The 23,553-nt window shown below is 32.2% G+C and overlaps 1 protein-coding gene across 2 annotated transcripts in view; it reads left to right on the forward strand.

Annotated features, from left to right (window-relative positions):
* The window catches only part of CADM2 (cell adhesion molecule 2), a 1,050,900-nt gene that overhangs the window by 973,817 nt on the left and 53,530 nt on the right, over window positions 1–23,553 (forward strand). Inside the window, exon 8 of one of the 2 annotated variants that reach the window (XM_029215413.1) lies at window positions 15,290–15,409. The exons of the other annotated variant lie outside the window; for it this stretch is intronic. Coding sequence (XP_029071246.1) covers window positions 15,290–15,409 — 120 coding nt within the window. The remainder of the gene's footprint in view (window positions 1–15,289; window positions 15,410–23,553) is intronic. 2 annotated transcript variants of the gene reach the window in all.

Raw genomic sequence — 23,553 nt, forward strand, 5'->3', positions numbered from 1 at the left:
CATCCTAAATGGTTAGATTTTATTCTTTGGGTGTCAGTGGAAGTGCATTATTTAAATGTTTTCACACTTAATTGTTAACAGCACTGACTTTGTATGTCATGGACACTGGAGTGTTCCCCTCCACCCTAACCCCCATGATACCTTTGCAAATTTAAACATTACAATTTCAGATGGTAATTTGAAACTGCCAGTCTGGTTCTCACTCTCAATGAAAGGCCTAACAAAATTCAGTACATGTATACAAATACCTGTAAGATAAAACATTACACTTTTGGGGCTTCCCTGGTGGCGCAGTGGTTGAGAGCCCACTTGCCGATGCAAGGGACACGGGATCGTGCCCCGGTCCGGGAAGATCCCAAATGCCATGGAGCGACTGGGCCCGTGAGCCATGGCTGCTGAGCCTGCGTGTCCGGAGCCTGTGCTCCACAACAGGAGAGGCCACAACAGTGAGAGAGAGAGGCCCGCGTATCGCGAAAAAAAAAAAATTACACTTTTGAAATGTTTGCACTGTAGAGATTCCATTAGGAAAAAAGGTACCATTTTTTCATTAACAAGCTCAGCAATGGAAAAATTGATCTGTTAAATTACTAGCCATAGTGATACTATTAATTCCTGTGAGCACAGTAGTTTTTTTTTTGTTTTTTGTTCTGTAAAATAAATATTGAAGTTACTCTCATGTTATTATTGTTATCATGCTATTTCTTTCTTTTGAATGGCTAATTACTTCCATATTAATGGTCTTGAAATATGCTGTTCCGTTGCTGTTTTTACTATTTGGAGAACTCAGATCAAAGGAGATATTCATTCATTCACCAAATAAGTATTTAGCATTTACTCACTGAGTGCAAATGCACTATAGGAGCAAAGGTGAATATCACTCAAGAAGCTTAGAGTTAAACATGAACGATAAGCATTCAAGTAAGTATAGTACAAAAATCAGAGTTATAGGAGTATGGATATACAATGATGTAGATATTCAGAGTTTGTGACAACATGGTCCAAGTGTCTGGAATTAAAAAAAAAAAATAGTAACACAGTACTTCTGGATTATTTATAAACAAATGGCATACATCATAAATAGAAGTACCCACAAGTGCTAGGTACATAGATATATAATAAGTCAGAGTATTATTATTATAATATTACTAGTAGTCTTATGATACCTTAAAGCAATCTCAGTCCAGTGCTCTGGTACAAAATTTACCCAAAGGTTGTGTACAATTTACTGCCCATAGTCTTCCCTGAATGGCACCCAGAGCATAAATTAAGTTATCCCTATTGAAGAATGAGAAAATTCTATATTCTTGTTAACTAAGCAATAGAGAAGATCATTAAAAATCAACACTACAGCAAATTAGTAATATAGAGAGAGCAGGATAAAAGTTATAATCACCCTTGTTTCTCTGATGCAACATCAAGTTCAGAAAGTTTAGGTAAAATATCCTCTCCTCAAAGAAATGCTACCCAGATCTCCATCTTTTAGTATAGAGATCATAGAAGATACCTATTCATCACACAAGGAATGGCTGCTCAGATGTGAGAATGACCTGAGATTAATCTTATTTTGTGGTTGGGGATGATTCAAGTCCTTATATTTATTTGTCATCCACTTATTTAAAAAGTATTCTTTTGAAAGTGTCAGAAATTTATAGTACCTGGGAAATTTTGAAAGAATATCTATGAAGACTGGAAAACATAAATTACCACTTCCCCCCAAATCCTATACTTCTTCCTCCTCAACTATCCCAAAGCCTTTGACCTCCCTTCACACTCATGCTAGAGAAAGGCATAACCACACCTCAGAATACATATGGAAGATGGACAGTGGTGCTGGAACTCTTTTACTATCATCTGCCCTCCCCAGAATTCGGGAAGAAATACAGTAATACAAGTAGAAAAAATGAGTAACTTATTTCTTCTTCTGCCAGTAGCTGTACTAACTATGGCAGGTCCACACTGTAGAGAGGAGTAAGGGGGAGTCCAGTGTGAGCTTCAGTGGAGAGGACACTCCACTTAGGACCCATCTCAGGGCTGTCTCACACAGTCATGGCAGAGTTGAGATGCACTATTCCAGAACTTTTTTCATGATACTCACCATCTCTCTTCAAATTTACTTTTCATATTACCATAGTAGCCCTTATATGAAATTTAAAATTATCTTACCACTACTTTTATTCCATTACTTCACTGTTTTTGACTTACAGAAATAAGCTTTTATAACAATTCATTACTTCTTCATTATCTTAACTCTTACTATTCTTATTTTGAATAAAATTACCCACTATGCATCTTTCCACATTTTTACTTTTCTTTATATGTACATATTTAGCTTTTTCTAGCAAATTTCATATGTAGGACCATATAAAAACAAGTAAAATTTTTCATAACTAGTATTATTATTATAGTAGAAAGTGAAATAGTATAAAAAGCTTGTTTAATGCCAATCAGTTTACTGACAGTTGCTGACTTTGTATTCCTAAAATATCACTTGACAGTTATGGTTTGTTTTATATATTTATTTATGTATCTATTGAAATGAATACTGATGAAAAATGTGATATTGCTTTTTGTTTGTTTGCTTGTTTCCAGGATAATTTACCTCAGAAATAACACATACATAGAATAAGATCGATCACATTTTATTGTTAGCTAGTAAGAACATTTATAAAAATAGTGTTTCAGATTTTTAATTTTTATAGTAAGAGAATATTACTGCTAGAAATATGTATGTGTTTTCATTTAGTGAAAGGTATCAAACTATTAAATATGCCTTTCCAGCTTAAAAAAAAATTGATACAACTGCTACTTTCATTTCACTTTACCTTTATTGTTTAATAATAAATGTCAAAATTACGCAGAGGCAGAATGTTGTACACCAAGATATTACAAATTCCTGCATCAAACCAAGCTTCCAAACTTTGTTGTTCATTTAGATACCCGTCTCTTTCAGAGACTACAGGTAAATGCAGGTTCACTTCCCATCCCAGGTGCTGATTCTTCCTTTCAGTCAATTTGTTTACCATGGGAGAGAGGGAAATTGAGTCATGGAGGGTAGCCTTTCTTTCACTTTAACACACATTTCCAAACCATCTGTTATCTCCTTCAAATACTTAACTAAGGTACAAGATATAAATTCAATTGCTTTAGGGTTTTAGTTCCTGATCCTAAATTTAGCAAAATAAATAATACATATATAGATGCATGCCATACTAATTATGAAACAGATTAGGAATATCATAAAGTAATATCCTAAATTTGTGTTTAAATTTGTCGTACTCTAGAGCTAAGCAAATATGATTATAATACATACTTTCCTAGTCTTAAGGTATATATTTTATATATTCCTTCTATGATTATCAATGACTTGAAAGCTAATGAGAACTCTCATTAATTAAAATTAAAAGTGTACTTCTGTGCTTCATAGTAAATATGTAGCTAGACTAAAAATTTGGCAGTCACACTTACATTTACTGTTATAATTATCCAGCAACAAAACATTTAGAAACATTGAGAGTCTACATGATTTTTTTTGCTTAGCTGTGCTGTTAGGAAAGGTAATACAGATCAAAATGGAAATAAGAGAGTGAATCTTTGGGCTCAGATGAGTGGGTGGGGAGCAGGAAAGAGAAGACTGGATTAATGGACAGATGTACAGCCAGCCTAGCAAACATTTGAAAGGGATTCAGCTAAAATCTGTTTCCTCACATGGAAACAGACCTACCAGTTGGTAAATTGATTCTGTGTGCTCATAATGAACATTTTTCCTTTGGAGATGCTTTCTTTAGAAGCATAGATAGAAAAATATATGGTGTAGGAAGAAAAGGATAGAAAAGACATCCATGTGGAACAACAAAGAGTGCACTGATGGAAGAAGCCTATGGCTGCTGCTCTCATCTCCAGTTGAGAGTTTCCAGACAATAAACTAGCTGGATGAGTCTTAAAACAGTACCTTCTTTAATCGCTGAGATAAAACATAGCATCTCTGGACATGAATAAGCAGGGAGAGCTGTGATGCCTGTGGGAAAGGAGTACCTCTGACTGGATGAATATGCTGTTGAACTCTGCAGAGAGAAGTGAAATGGGATCAAGTAGTGGAGACAGGGGCACTGCTTTCTTTATAAAGCATTTTGAAAAGTGGATATGTACAGGCTTACTCAACACGGAGTTGAGGCTAAATTTCATTTCTTTAAGATGAGCCTGAAGTGGATAAAGTTTCACCTTTCAAGGTAAAAATTCATTGAGATACCACTCTGAAGTAAATGTTTCTGTGGTACCTAGATGGATCACTGACTAAAGTGTCCACGCGGAAAACCCTCATTCCTGTCTGAAGGGAAGAAAGACTCCACCACCCAACAAATCCAACATTTAAAATGTTTTCCCTTGCACTCTTTATATATGATCTTTTGTCAATTTCAGAACAGAAGGGTTATACCCATGGCACTTAGTCTTTCTATATATTTTTTATGTGCAAAAAAGGCTAGATTATAGCTTTATAAAATGTATAGAGCTCTTCTCCCCAAGTATATATGCATTAATTCATTAGAGAAATTCAATCAATATTCAATCACCCATGGGGGGAAATTGTTGGCATTCCTTTTTAGAAACAATGGTATGCCTAACTAGAAGGAGATTTTACATAAAATCTGCTTTGTAGCTTCTTACAAAAATGTAGTTTTCACAAACATTGTAACAACATATAACATACTTGTTCCAGAATCTAAGAATTATCCTTGAATCCTCTCTGCCCTTCTTTCCAATTCATCAGCAAGTTCTGCTGGCACTGTTTCCAAACCATTCTCCCAGTCACATATGACTTTATTTTAATTCTCTGCAGGGCATTTATCATTATTTGGTATTTTAGTTGTATATTTGATTGTAGATATGTACATGTACATGTATATGTGTATTATACACATGTACATATATTGTATATGTATGCAGTTATGTGCATATGTTATATGCACAAAGCAGAAATCTTATCTTGGAGCAGTGCCTTCTAATAGCAGGCAATTATCTCTCTGTTTCTCTCTTTCAACAGAAGAAACCTTAATAAAATAATACACATATGTATGTATAGATACATATATACATACATAAATATGAACAAACCCATATTCATATACATACACACATATACACATATATACCTAAGTGTATATGTGTGTATGTGTGTGTATACACTGCCCTAACTTCTGAACCAAATCAGGGTAATGATATTCATTCCTTGGTCACCAAAATCAAGACCTTTAACTTTCATCCAACATTGGGAAAATAAGTGAGATGTATTTACTTGGCAATCCATATGTAAATGCCACCTTATGGATTTAAGCAGTGCACAGTATGAATAACTGTGTATAGAAGAATTCACATCTCCAATAGAAATCTTTGAAATTAGAAGAGTTTTGCAATTGACTTCACATGTCTGTTTATCTTTTCACAAAACTCTATGATGATAGCTAACTTAAAACTGGATTTGTTTTTTAGAAATCTATATCCTTTCCCTTTTTTTTTAATATATCATCTCTTATAAAGATAACATTTATCTTTAAATGTAAACAGATGTAAAACTTCTCTGATGCATGGCCTGAAAATCCACATCACAATGATATTACTACTAGTAATATTTTACTATTCCAGGAAATGTTTTCTTGAGTATCTGCTGTATATAAAGTGCTAGGCCAGGCACTGTAGATCCTATAATAAATAAATAAACACTCTCAATTATGCCTGGACTTCTTAGTAAAAATAAACCAGTGAGGTGTTTTCACTCATATGTTTTACCATGATGCAATTTCACAGATGTTTCAAGGTCCCCTCATTAATTGTAATATTTCAGGAGACATAGCCAGGAGAATATGAAATTCCACGATTAGAAATATATTACTTTGGTAAAATCTTCACTTCTTTATTGAGCCTATATTTTAAATATAAATAATTTGGAGAAGGTTATAAATCTGTGTCACCAAATTCCATGTGTGAATTAGTTTATTAAATAAGCTTTTTCAAGGTTAAGAAAGACCCTGCTTTTGCATGAGAACTCTGAATTCTAGGGTTACAGGTGATAGGAGGGCATATTAAAAGTGGAGTTCAATAGGCATTTCTTCACAATTCTGCTTAACATTATTCTTAGTGTTTATTAGGGATTATCTGTTGTGGATACATCCAAGAGACTCTATTAATATGCTTACACAAAAAGTATCTACAAATAGCCCTTGTTGATTTTAAGTTACAGGATAGCAAGTTTATAATAATATATTTGAAACACTCCCAAGTTCTCCTTTAATTTTCATTTAAATAAGCTTTTATATTGCAATATTAAATATTCTATTTGAATGCATTTTACTACCTTTAAAAATCGATCAGACAACAAACATATATGTGAAAATTAGAATTCACTAGAATTAGTGCTGTGTAATAACTTCCAATTTAATGACAGCATTTTTTAACTTACACAAATTGGTAACATAGTACAGTAGCACAGTTTAGTTAAGCCTTAAGGATATTTAGTTCAGGATTCCAGAACCCATTGTTACTATTTTATGGAATTTGTGTATTAAATAAGGAGAGGAATAATTTATGAATAAATGACCAGGTCTAAACTCTGTTTTTCTAGATGAAGAAGCATAGATTCAGAGGGATTAAATTATAGGCAAAATGTCTCTCAGTTATTTTATCACAAAACCTAAATGAAAAATCAAAATATCTGGATTTTTCAATCAGTAATTTTCTACTATATCATACTTCCCCTTGTGTATATTTATATTTGGTTTAAGTTTCTCTTCTAATGGGCGACAGTACTGTTCTCTCAGAGGAAACTGACATCCTCACAGAACTTAGTGTTTGATCAAATCATCTGATTTACTTTTTGGTAAAGCACTTTTAGGAAAGAACTCCTAGTATGGAAGTAGGTGGAGCTAAATGGTATGGAATCATCCACTTCAAAGGCATTTTTTTCCCACTTTAAATTTCACTTTCCTTTGTCAGTTTGGAATGTAAAAGAGTATTTTAAAGAAAAAAAATACATACGTTTTTTTCAAATGACAAACTGATTTTATTCATCAACTTTTCTTGTAATTATGTATGACTTTTGGTTACCACCTACAGTTTAAAATTGCAGTACATTTTATTTTTCATTTTTCAAAAACAGCTTTTTTTTATTGTATGAGGATTCCATTTAGTATGTGAAGCCAGTTGAAGCTATCAGAGGAATGAAAAGGGATGCATTCAAATCTAATTTTTAAAAGGGCTCCTTTTTATGAAGCAGATGAGGTTACCATACAGCTCTGGAAGAAGAGGCATGCTCTGGCTAGTTGAGGCCTTGTCAACCTGGTGGCTGTCATTTAAGTAAGAGCCTTGGAACTGTTATCCATTCTTATGCTATAACCCAAATAGGCTGCTACATGTAGCTGAATATAATGGGAACAGATAAATGTCCTTCTCTGCACAGGCAAAAAAGCAAATACAGTAAACTTTTCCTCTTACAATTGCTTCCAATGGCAGTGCAATTATCAGTAAAGTTAAGGATGCCTGTTATTTTTAAAATTAGGATATGCGAATAACTTCTCTCAAAAAGACACTTCTTACCTTAATACTTCTAGTATACATCGAGTTCTGACTAATAATATTCCACTAATAATCTTCTATATCTCCACTAATAATCCTTGGTTTGAATTCACTCTTGATTATCCTGGGACCACCCAGGGGAGTTAGTGACATAAAGCAGAAAGGAAGTAGACATATGGAGTCCAAACTAAATGGTAGCAGTTTTTCTCCCGATTGAACACTAGTCCTTAGAGAGAAACAAGCAGCTTGGGCTTCTGGGACTCCTTAGACTTAATTTTGCTCTCAAAATCCATTCTGAATGGGCCAGAAAGCAATTTTTAAAAAGAGAAACTGCCACAAAACAAAAGAGGTTGACAAGTTAGAAATTATTGTACACTGAATTTGTAGAGAACAGAACATACCTTTAACCTGAAAAGCTCGTTACTGGAAAAAAGGTGCTGTACCACTCTTCAGTTTATTGTATACAGTGCTTGTTGGAACTGATTTCATTTTGACAAGGTTATACAGGATCTGTTGTGCTCTAATAAGCTCCAATAACAAAATGTGGTTGCAGTTTTCGAATTCCTTCATTAGGATGTGAAAAAAAGGGCCCCTTTTCTATTATTTTGAATTGGATATTGTGATTTAGAGCTCTAACACTTTTAAAAACATTGAAAGACTGCATTTGGAATATAAGATTCTTTAGTATGCTGCATTTTAATTTTCTAAATTATTTTTTAGACTTGAAGACTCTTAGCAGGAATTCCTAAAAATTACCTCATGAATGGTAAAAGGAGGAGAGAGGACAGTCTTTTACAGAGATTAACCATGTGTAAGGCTCAATTACTGTTTCATGTTATTAAAAGTGATACCATTTCCTATCTATTGACAACATTGCTATTACCACCAAAAGATGCATTATTTATAAAGCACCAGTCAAATTCAAAGCATAGAGCTAGGTACCCTAAGGAAGCACTGAAATATACCATGGAGTTGATGTCTAATTCTTCTGTTAGATTATCATCTTATTGGTTCATGAAAAAAAAAAAAAAGAAAACACTAGTAGTCGTTAAGTGCCAAGTGAAAGTGATAGCCTTCCAGTTTTCAACCACTGATTTAATGAAGAGCTCTGATATGTATTCTATTTATGGTGAACTTTATTATTAATAAAAGTTAGAATAGTTGAGTGTATTAATTGATTATGTTAATTAGAGAAAATTTCAAAATGTTACCATAGTGCTACACATGTATTTTGATAAGTAGGGAAGGAGAGAGAGAGCTGTGTAGCTAGTGAGAGACACATAACACTGGATGTGTTCATAGTAGTGTGTCATGAATGTAAACATCTTTGTCATGGCAGAGGGGTATAGATAACAAAATGAGGGAAGCAGAGGTAAACTCAGAGAACACAAAAAATATTCAGAGAAGGGAAATCAGTTGGGTTTTGTTTGGTCAAGGAAGTCTTCACAGAGCAGGTAGGAATCAGGCTGAAACTTGAGAGTGGTGTTTCACTAGGTACATCAAGAAAAGGGAGACTATTCTAAGATGAGATTGGGTGATACTGAGGGGTTGGGTCAGAGTAAATTTGTCCCAAGTCAAAATTATATTTTTAAAAACAAAGACAAGTTGATTTATAAAGATTGAGCTTACAGTTTATTGGAAAGATAGGTACATAAATATACATGTCATGGTCATATAATGTATAATAATCATGTGTAGATGTGTGTGCAAAGTGCTTGAAAGCACACTGAGGGAAGGTATTAACTCTACAGAATTGGGGGATGCTTTACAAATGAGATCATATTTAAACTGGACTTGAAAGATAGAAAAGAAAGAGAAAACTAATGTTGTGAAACAGGATGTGGCTCTGAGAACATGGCAGCAAAGAGAACAGAAAGAGCTGAGTCTAGAACTTGGGGAAAGCACTTGTGTCAGGGAAGATGTCTTGTGCTCCAGGCTTTGCTTTTCTGTTTATGTTAACTTGGTACTATAAGAAATAAAGAAAAGAAGCCAGGCATATATATGCTCTGAAGACCTCTAACCCCTGTTGTTCCAGAAAACCTTAGCATTGAGGTATCTGAAGACAATGGTGGGTGCAGTTTGGAGTTCACATCAGAGTCATGTAGGTTAAGCAGGAGATATGGTGGACTGATGACTTTATCATAGCAAAGTTTAGCCATGGTCTCCGGACACAAAGATTTTAGTTTCCTGATTCAACAGCTTTGTTGTGTGAGCTAAAATTGTGTTTGTGCAAGTGAATAGGTTCTTACAGAAGTAACGCACAGTACTTACACTGCATTTATTTGTAACCCAACATTCACTCACATGAGTAACTTTTGCAGCCTACTTAGACTTTGTCTGCACTAATATGCAATTGTGCAATTGACTAGATTTGGGGTTCTGTCTGATATTATTGAAGTACTCCTGAGTTTTCCTTTTATGTCAGAACAGCACTTTATATATATTACAAACAAAATGGAAACTGTAATTTATTTTAATTCACATCTTATGTGTAGGTAAAACTATAAGCAAATATTTTCATGCCTGGGACGTTTATTTTTCTCAGTTTCCTATCAATAAAAATGCTCAAATTTTTCCTTTAAAGGACATCCCTGATTTTACTATGGTTACTATAGTTTTCACTAAAACTATAAAGTTTTAGATAGTGAGTCATAGACCGCTATGAATTAATTTTAATATCTTACTTAAATCATGAAGCTATTTTAGCAAGATTTATCCATTTTAGTATATAGAGTAGTTCCCTAAGATTTAATGTGCTAGGCAAAGATTTTAAACACATAATCACAATTTCAGAGAATCTGGTGTTACACATTTGTATATATTGTGATAAAAATTTTTAACAACTTGAAAATATTTTTATATCATATTCAAACAAATTTATTATTAACTAGAATATGCTTTTATTTCTGATTTTGAAGAACTTTATTGAAATTTCTCTTGTTTGGATTTAAATTATATTTGAATAATTTATCTGTATTTGCTAATTTATCTGATCAGATCTAAACTAAAATTGAAAAATAAAATCTAGTTATTTTCACTTTGTGCACTTCTCAAGATACCTTTTTTTATGCACTACATATTTTATCAATTACTAACTTCATTATTTATACTTTAACATCTAGAAAATATATAATACAGTAAATTTCTTTTGTAAATTGTAAATGATTAACTTCTTATTTTAACCATTTTTTTTTCCAGGCAAATTCAACAGTGTTTGATTAAATTAACATGCTCTCCAAGGAATATGACAATAAAAATTTAAGCCCATCTTTGTATTGTAGAAAACAGAGATGAAATATCATGTAGTTAATTGACTGACCTGTCTGTTAGACAGTTATCATTCCTGAATTTTAATATTCATGAATTGCATACCATTAATTTTTCTATTTTTTATTTATAGTTATCTTAGTGTCCATTTAAATCATAGGATGTAAACATGTAAGACATATATTAAAATCTTCTAAATTTAAGTCATATTCAGCAAATTACTTATAATATTAATATGATTGCAGAATATGTGGCTTTATAAACAGAATTAGTAAATTAATGTTGAACCAGGAGTAACTTACTTTTATTATGTGTGTGCACATGTTTGTAATTCTTCTGCATATGAATCAATGTATTTTTATTCTTTGGAGACATAAAAATGGATGTGTCTTGGGGACAAAATGACCTGCATTTTCTATCCTGTACTATATTTGATTGAGTATTCTTTGTAGTAACAACATAATGGTTTTTAAAAGGTACCGAATTCTAGATGCCTTAAAACTAAGGCAAATTATTATTACTCATGTTTTCAATTTCGTATTTCCTTATGAAAATGTAGCTTCATTCTCATAATCAATGTTTAAATAAAAGGCCAAAAGTGAATGCATCAAACCAGGACCTTTAAAATAATTGCTGAATGTTTCCAAATGTTGCCACTCATTTGTAGGATAAAAACTAGAGAGTTGGGTATTTGGACTTAGGAAGACAGCTCAGAATTTTACTAATTTCTGCCTTGACAAGAGTTACAATCAGGGCTTCCCTGGTGGCGCAGTGGTTGAGAGTCCGCCTGCCGATGCAGGGGACACGGGTTCGTGTCCCGGTCCGGGAAGATCCCACATGCTGCAGAGCGGCTGGGCCCGTGAGCCATGGCCGCTGAGCCTGCGCGTCTGGAGCCTGTGCTCCGCAACGGGAGAGGCCACAACAGTGAGAGGCCCGCGTATGGCAAAAAAAAAAAAAAAAAAAGAAGAGTTACAATCATACAGATAAAATAAATGATCTTGAGATGGGAGTGTTAGAGAAATTTCTCTTTGCATTATACTTAGGTTTAAGAAAATTTTCTCTATAATATAACATATTTATACATATGTGTGTAATTTTCAAGATGAGGAAACTCTATCTCAAAGTTCTTTCATCCATTAAGTGGGGATAATAATAGACAACTCATAAATTTGTTGAGATCATTCACCACTGATCACAATGAGAGTTACTTAGTGAGCCCTCGTTGTCTTACACCCTTTCTTGGAAAGTCTCAAATCAGTTGAAACTGGAGAGAGTTCATAAGGTGGTGTGGAATACATGAATCTCAGGTCAGGCTCACACAGCTTTCAAAGTTGCAGGATACGTAGGCAAAGATTCATTTTGTTAGCAAGGAAATTTATTGAAGAAAGAATTTGTAGGTTATAATCTTGAAAATGTATCCTTCAGAAAATAAAAATTGTCTGTATGTATTAAACACAGAGAAGATTTTTTTTTGAGCAGAAGTAAAGAAATATTTTAGTTCTATATTTACTAGTTGACCTGTCAAAAAAGTGAACTTTTCTAGATCCCTAAAATATGTTTTATTTTTATAATGCTATGAACAAATTCATTTAGTAAACTTTTGTTGACCTTCTAAATTGTGCTAGGGTACCAACAATAAAGTAGGCAGAGTTCTATTCAAAGATTAATTGCCAAGTGGGGAGACTGACAACAATAAAATCAGAACAATAGAAAGTTTAGGTAAGAGAAATATCACACAATTTCCTTGGCCTTTCTGAGAATTACAACTAATTCTAACTAATCTTACATTGTTGAGTTGTAGTTGATTCTGATTAATCTCCTGGTATTGAATGTTAAGATTATTTCAACTTTTGCTATTTCACAATAGAGTTGAAATAATTGGATGGACATGAATGTGTGATAAAAAGAAAGAACAGAATGATGAAACCCTCAAAATTTTTGCAAAAATGAAAGTGTTTAAAATGTTTCAGAACATGTAGGATGAAATAATGTTACTAGTGATTAAAAATATGTAACAGTGACTGGGAGACATTTCTTATTTGACAGGTCATTTTCTTGACCCAATTGTTGTATCGGCCAAGGCTCTTTCCATCAAATTGCTTTTAGCCAGTTTGTTTTTAGGTACATATGAAGTCAAGGGGAGAAGATGAGAATGATGAGCAGATAAGCAGGAGCCAGACTATGAGTCAATAATGGTTAGTGGTGTTATCTCATCTATCTGGACCCTGTAGAAGACTCTAGGAGAGTTCCCTTAAAGTGGATCAACAATTATTAAAACTACCCATTTTTTAAATGTTTTTTGAATATTAGCCTGGTGGGCGAAACCCTATATATCATGCATCTTCATATGGGAAATAGGATATTGTTGGTTTATATAAGAATGCTCATGAAAATATATAGACTATCTCCAAAACAAATCAGAGTTAATTATTACCCATCTTTGTTGATATGAAGTAAGGAAAAAAATCCAAACAATATGGGGTTTTTTGGCTTAAAAAAAAAAAAAGTCTGTTATTTGTACTCCAGAATCAAATAATATAGCTGGTTTTGAAACACTGCTTTTCAGATACAATGAAATTTTATTCTAACCCATTTTCTGATAGCAAATAATGTAATATTTTATAATCAGTGATAGGTTTGGTAATCTTGGGTTCTTTCCATGGAGTTTTAAAGGACTAATATTATTGTATATTCTTATATTTGTTAGCCCTGGAAGATATTTCCCTTTGCACTAATGAAATACATATATTTTGAGATCCTAATGAGCAAATGATTTTGCTAACAGACAAAGAATATATTATTTTCTATTTTGGAAATGCATGAAAATTAAAATTACTTTTTTTAAATTTAGAAAATGTCTTTCATTTACCTCCAGCCTGCCTAAACTATTTAGGAAAGCTTACAATGAAAATAAGAAGTTATTATAGAAATTAGTAAACAAGAAGCATATGTGCACATATACATAATATTTATTCATTTTTAATGTTGTTGAAGTCAGTTCTACTTTATGATCATGGTAATCGCACTCCAGACAATACCCATTTTCTCTAGTTATTAATGTAGCACCATTGGGTTTTCAGAAGGTTGTTTTCTTAATGTGACTGGCCAGGAGACAGGTGTAAACATAAATACCAAAGATAAGAGAGTGATCTCATGCTGTTTTCTGATGTCTCCAGCATAGAGAATTCAGCAGGTTAAAGTCTGAGGATTGAGTAGGGCTGTTTATCAGAAGTAAGGAACTAGAAAAAAATTGGTGTGACTCAGAGACTTTAACTGAGAGAATGACAGGAAGCTTTTTAATAGCAAAATAATCTGTCAAACACTCTGAATATATAGGAGCTGTGTAGCAAACATGTGAAATCAAACCCCAGCACAGTAATTAGATGTAATTTGTGAACTGTTTCTAATTTCCTCACTGTGTAAATTTTATGCCTATCCACTTGAGACAAGATTTGACTCTCTGAGGATCTTACTGAAGTTCTCATTGCTTGACACTGGCTATATTGTTTCAGTGTTCTCTATGCTGCTTTTCAAAGTTTTAGCTGCTTTTGAGTGAAAGGAAGATTTTGGTGTTGAACTCTAAGCTAATTTTTCTCTTTTGTATGTTCTCTGTATTTGAATCTACTGTCAACTTTTGCCAACTTTGACTGATTATGGACTAGGGGTTGAATGTTATGGTTCAGATATATGTTCAATAACTTCTCCTAGGTATGCCAAATAAAATAAGTCATAAACAGTTCAGAATATTGAGTTCCATGCTAGTTGACCCAATACTTGTTAAAGACTCCTAGGTACTGCAAAATTGTTAGAAGGCGTTACCAGCTAATCAGGGTAAGAATTATAAGATTCTAAACTGTACATTAACACCGTTTGTGAGAAAAGGAAAAGCAAAATAATGGTAATAATAATAGTAACAGTTGGCTTCTTTTTTGTTTGTATCTAAAGATTGCTTTCATCCTATTTCCTATCATTGTTTGCCTAAAAAAAAATCAGAGTATTTAACATGCATATATTCATCCATCGTTAACATTTCTTTAATCTTATATGGTGGTGTTATTTGTGTTTATTTTCTGTTGTGTTGTTTCTTTGTTTACTTCTTTGACAAAGCATGTCAGTTTCTGTTTTACCTCTGTATTTTGCTACTGCATGTCAAACTTCTTAAACGACTCAGCGAATGAATGAATTCTTGTCATTTTAAGTTTTACTCTAAATATTGCAGGCAATCTGCTTATAGTCAAACATTGCTCCAAGTTTTTGCTTTGTGTAGGAGCATTAAAAATCAATGAAAAACAAAATGACAAGAACTGCGTGGTACCGCCAGCTTTGTACCTGATAATCTGTTTAAGCCTGTTAAAAGTTCAACCCAAATAAGATATATGTATTTGTAATTTGAATCATTTGTGTTTCTCTTTTGTTTGCATGATATGATTTTGTTTTATATTTTTTTTCCACTCACCAGATGTTCCCAACACTTTGCTTCCCACTACTATCATCCCCTCCCTTACCACTGCAACAGTCACAACCACTGTAGCCATAACAGCCAGCCAAACCACATCTGCAACATCCAGCAACATACGAGGTACAGTATGCTTCTTTGTTATGGCCTGGGAAACACATTAAATAGAGCTTTTAAAGGTTTTATAAAGGGTAGAGGAATAGAGATCCAATTTTACTTACTTCTAAGAAGTAATTAAGTCACCTCAGTTACTATCAGTTAAGGTTGTTGGAATAAAATATGAGACAAGATGGTACATTTTAATTTTTCTTAGTGTCAATTATGACTCTTATGAAAATGTTTCAGAATATAGGTTGAGAATATATGGAGCTCTGCAACATTGAGAGTTTAAAATGTGAACATGGGACACTGTTGTTTTTTTTTTTCCTTACCCTATAAATGCAAAGAAATAAGATGTTCAAAAATGCAGAGGTAGTGTTTGCTTTTTTAAGACCCTAGTTTAATGTTAATGATTTGTTATTCCTCTGAAACTAGATTAAAATGCCTGCATTGAATTTGTTGTAAAATTGGCATAATCCAGGGGTCATTATAAACTATTTACCACATAGAACTTTTAGGTAAATATTCAATATGTCAGCCTGAAGTGATTTGCTGAGTGGAGCTACTTATTCTACTAACAGAATGTTCTGAAAGCAAATGTTCTAGACTTGTCCAGGATGACAGGAGTTGATGGTTGGCTCCATGAGTAATTTCTGGCATCCGTTTACTAATAAGTATGTTTGTCTCAAACAGAGCAACCTAAAAGATATTGAAGTAATCCTTAAGGGCAAAAATAATTATTATGTCATCGTTCAGAAATATAAAAAAGCATTTCTGAGTAGTCTTTAAGTAGTTAGTAGATGATGAAAAAATAAAAAGTTGTTTGAGCACATTAGAGAAATACACATTTTAAACTTTATTTCTGCATAAGCAATGTTCAGAGACAATTTGTCCAAATTAAGTCTGTCATTTACTCTTATACATGTTTTATGTCACGTTGGCTGTCCTAATATGTGTTAAATGTAACAATGTAATTTGAAATCATGAGGACTTTACAATAATATATATCTAAAGTTTTGCCAAGGATAGACTTAACATTATTTTCCTTCACTTGTAAAGACTGTTCAGTTAGACTGTTTGTGTTTTGTAGAATTTCTAGTAATTCTCAATATTATATTGAGTTGCTGCTAGCTTTTACTTTATAGTTACTATATTACTTTTTCTCTTGTTCCAGAAAAATATTTTAGTATCTTATAATTGTTAATTTTTAATAATTTGGTCAATTCTGTTATGCAGTGTACAAGATTGATAGCTAAAGCTTGATGATAGTAACATTAAGAATTTCTCAAAATACCTAGTATTACTAAAAAAACTGTATTTGAGCTAAATCTATAAGTAGAAGAGATTAAAGATCATTCTTATAACAACTTATATAAAAATGAGTAGAAAAATAATAAAAATGAAGAAAAAGTTAAAAAATACTTTATGATGTTATATGAAATGTAAATATCTAAAGTTCTACTTTGCTTTAATTTATTGTTTTTCTAAAGATTTTTTTTACAAACAGTAATTCAAATGAAATGCAATTTACTGCTTACCAACAAAATCTCTATGATATTAAGTTCTGACTGTACAAACAAATCACTTTGTTGGAAAAGGAGAGAGATATATATTGACTTAACTTTTTTTAAAAGACCTAATTATAAGAAAGAAAGCCTAGTTCATTTCTTCTTCAATAAATATTTATCAAGTACCTGCTGTTTATATAAATGGCACTATGCCAGGTCCTAAAATTATGGGGATTAAACATATTGTATCTGAAATCACTAGCAATTAAATTGATGCATTTCCCCCAAATAATCAGTGTCTATACTTAATTAATGAAAAGTATTCATATTCTTTGTGAGTGTATATATATATATATATTAGGCTAAAATAATAGAAAATATTTTATTTCAGGGTGAAGTGTTTAACAAATCTTTTATATTTGTCTACATGCATCTTAAGTGACTCTTACCTGTTCCATTTTAACCAGCCTGCTAAAAAGAAATCAATTTTCTACTTTTTCAAGGAAATTCATTTTTTAAAGATTTCCTAATATGTTTTGTGAACTTTACACCATGGAATTCAAAAGTGCTGAAAAAAATTATTTTTCCTTCAAAGGAGCACACAAATAAATAAACCTCAAAGAAGACACACACACACACACACACACATACCCCCCATTCCCTCTTTTTTTACTTAATAGTTGCAAGATATTATTTTTCAAATGGCACGAAGATATGTGAAAAGAAAACGTATTTTATGAGTTAGGCAATTCATAGCATCTGCTTTATACAGAAAAAATAGTAGCACCAACATTGAGTGTTAGTGTAATGTCTATTTTTCCCTCCTATCTTCAACGAACAACTGGGAATTGAAGGAGGTCACCAAGCTCACCTGCATGATTAATGTTCTAGTCCATATTTGAGGGAGGTGGGGATTCAGTCAATAAATAAATATCTTATGATTTTTGTACTATATTCCTTTTAATTTATATGATATTCACTTAGCTGTGCATTACCTATTAAATTAGCGGTTTCAGGTGCAATTATATTTTAAGTGGAATTCATTTATGTATAAATTAGTGAAAGATGTTTCCAAATTATAGTTTAAAAGATATAATAAGAATATGCTGCCTAAGAAAAGCTAGGAACTAAATACTTTCAGCTTGCCAATTTTTTTTGTTTACTCTCTTCATCTCTTTCTCTCATTCAGTAATCTAAATTACTAAGCTATGTTTAATTTTATTAGGTTTAAATGGCATTTCTTCAAATTTCATAAACTATAACATTTATCTCACTATATACATATTTATTTAATAAATGACCACAAATGAATCACTGTTCATATCTCCATTTACACTCTTTCACCACCCCTGCCATTGCTGAGATTTCTATCCTAAGATATGGTAAACATCCAATTAAAAATAAAGAAACATAGCTGTTGCTATATTAAAAATCAAGATAAAATAGACCAAAAGAAGCTACTCCAGTTGTTAGTCATAACCTTGAGAATTTGCACATCTCTTCAATTTGTACATGAAATGCATCCTTGTGTGCAGGAAGAGGAGCTTCAACCATATGGAAGAAAAGCGGGCAATTAGCAGTACCTTGTTACAAAAAAGGGTGCTATAACACAGAGAAGGGAGCAAACTTGAACAGTCATGGGAAAGACAGAGAATAAGTGAGCCTGAGAAATATCTTTAGGTGTGAGTTTCAGTTCTTCTGTTTACAAAGTCTTTGGTCTTAGACGATGAACCAAATTTAGCATCAGCATTTTTGTCAGAAAAATGAGAAACACTTAATTCTCAGATTGCCTTGAGGACTGGATAATGTCTAGAGTTCTGGCAACATAATCAGCACTCAATGTATGACAATGATTGCTTAGTTCTTTTAAGTAAAACAAATGTGTTCACATGTAGCTGCATCTGAAATGGTATATTTTTCCTATAGTAATTCTAGTTTTAATTCTGGCAAAATTCTTTGGTGTTACTGCACTGATTACATTTTAATTTCAAACCTATTTTTAATTGATTATGTGAAAAAAATGGCACTAGAGCATATGGAACTTATCTATCCTTGACTATAACAACAATTTATAAATTTTCTATGAATTTTATAGGATTCTTATTTATTTATCATATACCTAAAACCTGAACATTTTATAGATCTCTTAAATATTTGCATTACAAAGCATCACTGCTACAACACATTTTAATTTTCTGCTTATAGAAATTGCAACTTTTTAAGACTAGTGGCCTGATTAATCCTATCAACTAATTCAAAAGATATATATCTGTATATCTATATCTATATATCTATATCTATATATACTCTTATAAATTTGGGTTTTTTTTAGGTCACTGTAATAAATTTTTAATGAGATAAACTTTAATGAGTTAAATATGATAATTTATAAAATGCTTCCAAATGACCTGATATGATTTCTAGTATTAATATTATTTTTGCATGGTATTGTTAATTTGAAAGCATTTTTTAAAATTTTTTATCATACTGTATAATTTTAATTTTATATAAACTAGCTCATAATCTAAGAATCTTTAACAGCAAGCACCCTCATTTACAGATCATGATATAAAGGTATTGAAAAGTCAAGAAACATATATGAGACACAGTGAGATATATCAGTGATTATGTCTATTTATCATGATTTTTAAAATTAGAATTCACAACTGAATTTTTGTACTTACCAACACAGAAAAACTCCTAAATGCCTAATTATTACCTGTCTCTGCCTCTGTAAGACTGTAATTGCACTACAAGTATAGAAACGAAATGACATATATGGAGAGAAGATGTGAAATATCTGATATACTCCCTGTCCTAATACTAAGGGTCTGTTCAAATACTTCATGCATTTCAGTATATCAGATAGGAAAAAATAAATACTAAAAGTGATGATGAAAATGCTTGTACAATCCATGTAAAAATCCAAATGAATTATTGATTCAAGTATTGATTTAGTTTTACTTCAGACTTTAAAATGGTGAAATATTTTTTTGTTAATAAAATCATACCATTTTTCTAGTAATATGAACCAATTTATTAACTATAATGAGGTAATTGCAAAGGTACCTTATTTCACAATGGCACTGCAAAACAAAAGACATATTTTTTTAATTTAAGAAATCAACCATTATCAAATTATCTACAACCAGAATAATAATGACCAATCTCAAAATTTAAAGATGGGTACTGTTGTGTTGGTCCCAGCCTATTGGTAGTGATGCTTTTCGCTAGGAATGCTTGAGGCACTTGCCTCAGCTCCTATTGCTTTTAGGAGCCCTCACAGACATTTCCTCCAGAAGGGCCAAATGTTGAGGTTGGACCAGCCCTTGTTCTTAATATGATCACAGGCTGTACTTCAGTAAGAAACCAGTAGGGAACTTTGAGGAACAAAATTATTACTCAGAGATTCTGGAGGGCCACATAGTGAGGTCACTGGTGAAAAGAGAAAGAGAGCGCACAGACCTGGGCTCTGCCTTTATTAGGGTTCAAAGGTGGGGTGTCTAGAGTTTTGTGGGTTCATCCTTTATTGGTTAATTTAAAGCATAAGAATGGGAATTAGAGCACAGGAAGGGAGAAACCAGGTTACCCAAGGTGATCAGTTATCTAGGTTACCCAGGACTTTCTGACAAAAAGAACTTCACAGGTGGGGCAGCCTAGTTTCTTACCTGGTTGTTTTGCTACAGCTGGCAATATGTTTATTCAAGGTGGATGTCTTTTTGAAATGCATGCTTCTGCAATCAAAAGTTTAATGTCAAGCACAAACTTAATGTCAATTCTTCACAATTAAATTACACATTAATTTAGTTATTATGTCTAAAAATGTAATATTAAGTAAAATATTTTAAATTATTCATGTAGAATAGAATGAATTTTAGCATACGTCTACAATAAGTATAGATCCAGTGTAGAATTAAAGGCCCACTGTAATTTTAAAATCATGTGAATCATAAAATTTAACTATTTAAATGTATATGAATTTAGGGACATGGTTGATCATTAAGTATAATCCCAAAATATTACTGTTTGAAAGATCTCCCTTCTCTAAAGATTCCTTGAAGCAATCTTAGTGACTTGTAGAAAAAAATCATATACACAAAGTTAAGCTATATCAAATGAAAATAAATTGCCGAAGTATTTACTTTGTGCCAGTATAGAGAAAATGAGATTAATTGCAACATTCTACTCATATTTAATGTGGGCATTTTTAATGAACTGCAGTTGCCTAGAATGTTGTTTACGAAATAGTATTTTTGTATGCAGATTCCTTTACTTCAATTGTTGTTTTATTTCTCTGGCTTCAAAATACAATATGCTAACTTAAACACAAAATGCATATATGAGCACATCAAATCACTGTCTGAAACATCTATTTAATTAAATCAGGTTAAAAAGCAATAATGATCTGACCTGTGCTTCTAATCTCTATTTCCTTTATGTCAAAGAAAATCTAGTCTATATTTTATTTTTATTTGGTTTCATTAATATGTGCCCTCCTCCCCTTTTTGGCACAGATACTTAAAAAATAGAATACATAGAGATAAAGAAACATTTATCAGAATAAAAGAAAACACCAGCACTGAGAAAGAATGAATGGAGTAAAATCATTATAGCTCCGAGTTAGTCATAATAAATGCATTCAAATAGAGCATTTGCAATGGTAAAATATATCATCTTGACAGAGTTAAAGTTGTTTATGAGCTTGTATTATGAGTGTTTAGCTATTAAAAATGTTTCTGATTTTATTGATGGTAATAAAACACAATTTGCAGGGTGCTGTGAGCTTTTAAAAATTAAGTGTCAATATGTTGGGCTTTTTTTCACTTGACAAAAATTAAGTAATATTTCAGTCTCCAGATGATCCATATAGAGGGAGCTGCTTATCTGCAAAAAGATAGGTTTCTACATTTAAGCTGTGAGTATAGCTAAATTTCCACTAGTCTTTTTAAAAACCATAATTACTATATAAAGTTGACTCTGTTTCAAAATTAAATACATGAAACATAGTTCATAATGGAAACAGGATATTAAAAATGCTTCTCACTTGGAAAGAATAAGCATGATGTATGCTCCCTCTCAACCTTGCTAAAAGTACCATATTATTAATGCTGAAGGGAGTGGCTACAGGCCAGACATGGGTGGGAGTACTGACTGGGGGTCCTGGTCTCTTACTCAGCTATAGACCCACACATTGGAATAATGGCAATGTTTCAGATTAGGTTATTCCAAGATAGCATAGGGTGCTAAAGTTATTCTTTCTATTCTAGTAGATCTTATTTGGAGTAAGAATCACTTTTATGTATAACCATTTCTGAAACCAAGTGGAGTGTTTGCCTCTGACTTGTATGAAGGTGAATTCTGGTAAAGTTTAAAAATCTTTAAATATTTACTTATTTCTTTATGGCATTTAGGAAATATTTGAAGAAAACCAGTATTCATATTTTCTTTCCCATACCACCTATTAAGGGAAGCAGAACATTTATTCTCTATTCTATTTTCTAAGGGCATTCTTGTGGCTTGTGCAATTTAAAACATCAAACATTTTTAAGAGTTTCATTTTAAGCTTATTTATTTCTTTGGCTTAGATAAATTTAAACAGAAATCTTGTTCCATTAGTTTATATTTCCTTTAAGTAAACAGTTCTACTAATATTGTTTCTACTTGTATAAATATGAGTGCCTTAATTGATTTTATGATAATAATTCTAGATTTAATATAATCTAATAATATATACATTTCCTGCAAAACAACCTCTAAGAAAGAAAAGAAAATGTTCCCTAGTAGACTATGTGCCATCCTTGAATTCATTTTTATATAATATGCATACACATATAAATATTAATTTTAAAATTTCTGTAATTATTATATTCCAGAAAGCAAATCGCTTATAAAATATTAAGAATAAATGAGTTACTTATTATTAGGAGGATAATCTGTTTTATATTTTAAAACCTTGGCCTACATATATGAATAAATGTATTTCCAGAACATCTCTGAAATTATTTTAAAAATCATTAATAAACTGGTTGTATCTTTCTTACTAACCAATGAATTAAATGTATGTGCTGTGCCTTTGAAGCTGAAAAGATTGCCAGCACTGCCCTTGCTTCTTTGACACTCCACATGAAACACAGTTAATAACCTCCTGTGGAAGCTTGTCGAAACACTGAATTGATACTAATTATACCAACTTTGGGATAGAAGGTGACCTTGACTTTCAGCCGGAACTTTCTGCCAGGACAGTAAATAAGAGCAAATGCCACAAAGCGTGACTTCTGAGAAGGGTCTAATACAATCTATTAAATATAAGTTCGTGGAATTGCAGTAAGTACTGGGATACTTTTTATATTTTAAAACATCTCTTGCTTCAATAATACAGTAGTTTATTTCTCTAGATTTCAAATAATCTCCCATTAGTTTGCTGTACTCATTTAAATTAAGTTGTGGCCAGAAAATTAAAAGCTACTTGATGCAAAGTGTCTGTAAGGTGATTGCAGGGCAAGGAGACAGATTTTTCCAAATGGCTTCTCAAATACATACATAATATTTATACAATTTTGTATCAGAATTGCTTATGCTGAAGCTGTGATAACACTGACTCTTAATTAAAGAAATGTCTTTATAAAATTATTAAGAAAAACGACGAAGAAAAAGCAATTG

Source organism: Monodon monoceros, unplaced genomic scaffold (assembly GCF_005190385.1).
Source record: "Monodon monoceros isolate NGI ecotype Baffin Bay Population unplaced genomic scaffold, NGI_Narwhal_1 Super_Scaffold_11, whole genome shotgun sequence".
Taxonomy (NCBI): Eukaryota; Metazoa; Chordata; class Mammalia; order Artiodactyla; family Monodontidae; genus Monodon; species Monodon monoceros.